This window comes from Myotis brandtii, unplaced genomic scaffold (genome assembly GCF_000412655.1).
Source record: "Myotis brandtii unplaced genomic scaffold, ASM41265v1 scaffold115, whole genome shotgun sequence".
In the NCBI taxonomy this organism is placed as follows: domain Eukaryota; kingdom Metazoa; phylum Chordata; class Mammalia; order Chiroptera; family Vespertilionidae; genus Myotis; species Myotis brandtii.
In genome coordinates this window covers 19653017-19657651 of record NW_005353967.1, presented here as the reverse complement: position 1 = coordinate 19657651, position 4635 = coordinate 19653017, and the positions used below count along the sequence as shown (strand labels likewise).

At 43.5% G+C, this 4635-nt stretch overlaps 1 protein-coding gene across 2 annotated transcripts in view; it reads left to right on the top strand.

Moving 5' to 3' along the window:
• The first annotated feature begins 4338 nt into the window (after positions 1-4338).
• Positions 4339-4635, top strand: part of DMGDH (dimethylglycine dehydrogenase) — a 55283-nt gene continuing 54986 nt past the window's right edge. Inside the window, exon 1 of one of the 2 annotated variants that reach the window (XM_005858075.2) lies at positions 4339-4567. In XM_005858075.2, coding sequence (XP_005858137.1) covers positions 4557-4567 — 11 coding nt within the window. In that variant the 5' untranslated portion in view covers positions 4339-4556. The remainder of the gene's footprint in view (positions 4568-4635) is intronic. The other variant, XM_005858076.2, reaches the window with a different exon arrangement.

Here is a 4635-nt window from a genome sequence, read left to right as displayed (position 1 = left end):
AACATTTAATCTGAGTCAAAACGTAGTGAAAATGATGATTCCATAATAGTTCTTTTGGTTGTTGATATGTTTGTGGCAGACATTGCTAGTTGCTTAACTAATTTGCATTTTCTCTCCTCTTCTTTGCTAATGTATTTTGTTTGGGGAGACAATGCTTCCAACTTTTTAAAACTTCCCAGGGATCCCTTGCTGCTGGGATGGCTATTTGACAAGTGCTGTCCAGGGAGACATGGGTGGAAGTCCGCTGAAGATTTCTGGAAAAGTATTGCTTTCCTGACACAGATGTCTACTCCCTTCCATCCTGACACTTTTTCCTTCCTGACTGGAATGTCATCATAAGCCCTGGAATACAGCAGTCATCTTGCCACCATGCCATTGAAATCCGCATGCTAACGCCGGTGGAGCAGAAGGGTAACAGCAGCCTGGTGTCTTAATGACATCTCTGAGTAGCTGCAGCAGCCATGGATTGCTAGTCCTCTTATTAGGTGAGAAAAACTCGTTTTTGCGTGTAAACCACTGAACATAATGCACTCAACATTTGATAAGTATGCCCTACGCTTTCCAGCATGTTTGTAGACATGCTCTCATTTGGTACTCCCAACAGTTCTGTGAGTGAGGCGGGGCATTTTGCAAATGAGGAAACAGGTTCACAGAGGCTATGTGACTTGCCCAAGATCACAGAGCTAAGCAAGTAACAAAGCCTGGTTCAGAACTTCTAAATTCCTAACCTATTCTTTTCCTATGTTACCATCTTTCTCATCAGCCCACTCAGAAATTAAATAAAAGTCTGTATCCAGAGCAGTTATCTAAAGGTTATGGTTTCCAAGGTCTAAATTTTGCCTCCCTCAGATACTTGCATGGCTCACCCTCTCACCTCCTTCAGGTCTTTGGTCAAGTGTCATCTTTTCAGAGAGGCCTTCCCTGAACACCTGTGACAACTGCAAACACCCCAGGGTGATCCCTATTCTTCGTGTATAGACTGCATTAATTGAAGATATACCGTTTTAGTGAAAATGCAAGGCCAGTTCATGTCAGCCTTGCCTACAGCTGGACACAGAGCAATGCATAAATGGGGGAGAAGAGCCTCCAGTTCCCCATCTAATCAGTCATATCTGCAGTCCAGAAAGGTACACCAGAGGCGACGTACCAGGCTACCATATCCATACCATCTCCATTTTCCTGTGGAGGGAAGCAGAATGGAGTTCTGCTGTGTTAACCATAAGTGCTGTTTGTCAGAGGGAGAGTCCCTAATTCTGGTGAGCCTTCCATATTTCATATCTAAAGATGAATTTTAGCGGAATGTGGAAGACATGTTAACATTTACCAGGATTCTCACCTATCTCTCTACTCCCTCCATAAAATACAGTTTGCTCTTTTTGTTTTGCACTTTGAAACATAAAAAAGGACTGAAGCTTTCAACTTTCAGTGAGACCTTCCCACATGCCAGGTGCAGTGCTAGGCAAGCAGGATAAGCATTGGAATAACTCAAGGTCTGGGGAAGGCTAGTGGGTCAGCAAATCATCCCAAGACAATGTAATAGATTAATGCCACAGAGGGGTATAGAAGAGAGAATTAGAGGTATAAGTCACCTGTATAAAATCTCATCTTGAAAATCTAACATACTTCAATGAACTATGTTAAGAATCAAATTTAATAGTATACATCAAACACTTTTAGAAGGAAAAACATTGGTATACATTTAGGTATTATTAGTTAGTATCTCACCACCCATATCCAAACCAAGTGGATCTATTTAACATTTTTTATTTTTGTCCCCCCACTCTCACCGTGCCTGGATTATTGAAATGACTTCCAATTCCCTCCAGCCCCCTGTTCTATGTCCCATTGCTGCCAGAGCAAAGCCTTGCCTGGCCCACTCTGATTTGCAATAACCTCTACTTTGTGTCCTGCTGAAGTCCAAACACCCTCCATTCCTGCATCCATTGCCTGCACTGCAGTATTTGCTTACTTACCTGTCGCCTCTGTGTGTCTGTAAGATGTTTGAGGCTCAGGTACCTTGTCTCTATTCCTACTACCTCCTACAGCACCTAACAAAGAGTAAGTAAGCCCTTGATAAACTATGCAGGGTTCACAGACAGACAAGACCATTTTGAAAATGTCACATGTCTCACATATGCTTCAAATTTGGTCCTGAGAAGGGAAAAATTATATATATATACACACACACACTCTCTCTCTCTCTCTCTCTCTCTCTCTCTCTAACAGAAAATTTGCTAGGTTTTTAAGAAAATTATAGTACATATTTTGATGGTATCTTCATAATACCAAATAAACATTTTCATCTGTTGTCTAGATGTTTGTCCAATATTTTAAATTTGCCAATTTTCTAAACTGCCATTAGCAAAATAAATTAGTTGTTAAGATTTGAATTCAGAGCATCTTTAGCCTCTCCTTCACTGCTGTACTCACCACCCCAATTACTGTACCCGTATGATCTAAAGATAGTTTGAAAATGACAGGACCGTGTAAAATAAAGAACACTGTAAACTTACAGCACATTTATATTTTCATTCCATCCTCCCTTTCAGTTTGGAGTGATCCCACCTGGGACCTGACGAAGACTCTGAGACAGTTACACCCCCTTTCTGCAGGTATCAGTATGTGGACGTCAGGACTTAGGATCTGGCTTCAGGGCACCTCTATTCATACCCAAAGGAGTCCACCAACTGCTCCCTGTGGCAGAAGGCAGCCAGAGACCCAATCTGTCTAAAATATCACCCCTTATGCCTGAAAAATGCCACTGCATTTTTGGATTGCTCCTTTGGATTAAAGATACAGTTGGGACTGCTCCTTTGGATTAAAGATACAGTTGGGACTGCTCCTTAGCCAGCAGGTCGTTATCTCCCAAGGGGTCCCAGACTGCGAGAGGGCACAGGCCGGGCTGAGGGACCCCCCCTTCCCCCCCCAAGTGCACAAATTTTTGTGCACCGGGCCCCTAGTATATATATAAAAGAAAAGAGTAAAAAAATAAAAATAAAATAAAATATCACCCCTTATGCCTGAAAAATGCCACTTCATTTTTGGACTGCTCCTTTGGATTAAAGATACAGTTGGGACTGCTCCTTTGGATTAAAGATACAGTTGGAGGTGCCCTCTGTGGCAATTAAATAAACTCTTAAAATGCACCTGTTAGCTGAGAAGAGAAGTGGGATAATTCCTTCCCACTAACATTTTAATTTTCACTCCCAGAGACTCATTAACATGGATTAGTATATCATAAGCTTGGTGTTGCAAGAGTAGATGCCAGGAAGAAACTGAACAAAGACGGCATATTTTCAAACCCTTAAAAAAAATGAACTGTAAATGTGAACACAGTAGTAGAGAAAGTTTAGAGAAAGAAATCAGCACAATGTTCTTTGCTTCTTTAAGTTTTTATTACACCCATTTTCTTCAATGCCCATATTTTACTTTTATAATCAGGAAAACATGTCCAAAATGATTTTAAGTTTTTGAACCCATATTCCTCATCTTACGTAACGACTACTATTGTGTCCTTCCTTACGGTGTGTATAAGTATATATTCACTGAGTGGCCAGATTATTATGACCGGCCAGATTATTATGACCACACCATCAGTACTTCATTGACACTTCCAAAAATACTGAATATTGAAAACTTCCTAAGCAAATACTCTCAAGTTTTTATTATTATTAATTGCATAACTAATTCACTTTATTGTACTGATGGGGTGGTCATAATAATCTGGCCACTCAGTGTGTGTGCATATATATGGTTGCAATCAGTGTGATATATCTCCTTTTGTAAATTAACATTGCCAAAGCACTTTGCCTGCTTCCATACTTAGCTCCTTAGGAAGCTAACACTTATTAAGTGGATGAACCTTAATTTATTTAGGGAGCCCGCTACTGGAGGGAGTCCTGTTTGTTCCTAACTTTTTAGTATCAATCAGTCGGTGGCACACATTTCTTTTCCATGCCCAAATCACCCCATTGTTCTCTTCCGTCTCTTATGAATTTCAGGGCTCAGGTGGGCTGCTTTGAGAGGTTCTGGACAAGTCCTGCGTCCAAGTTCATGGCCTTCCTAATTTTATTTTGTCACCCCTTCTTCCCACCATTCACACACCAGGTGTAGAAATGGGTGAACAAAGCCAAGAGCTGGCGACCAGACCTGGAAAGGGGCTGAGAGAAAGAGCCTGGAGACCGGGGCTGCCAGGTGGGATGAGACAAAGGGGTCCCCAAGCCCCCTCCCTCCACACCCCACTGAGGGTCTGGCTGCCGGAGCCAGGCCTGGTTTCAGGCCAGCCAGACTGCAGCCCTTCCGGAACCCGAGGGCAAGGAGCTCTGGGGCAGGAGAGCGAGTGCCGTGGGTGCGGCCGCTGTGGGTGCGGCCGGTGGGGGGAGAGGATGGGAGTGTGGCCTGAGTCTGAAGGCGCGCATCCCCGCTCCACTCTGCGTTCGTCCTCTAACTCTGGGGCCTCGGTTTCCTCAAGCGTGTAAGGGGAACAATTGTGAAGATGAGGAGATAATGTGCTCAAAGCACTGGGCGCAGGGCCGCTCGGAGTCAGGGCTCAACAAATGGTACCCAGGTTTGTTATCTTGTCCTCACGCCAAGGCCTGTCGCCGCCCGGCCTCGGGATCCCATACACCGAGGCCT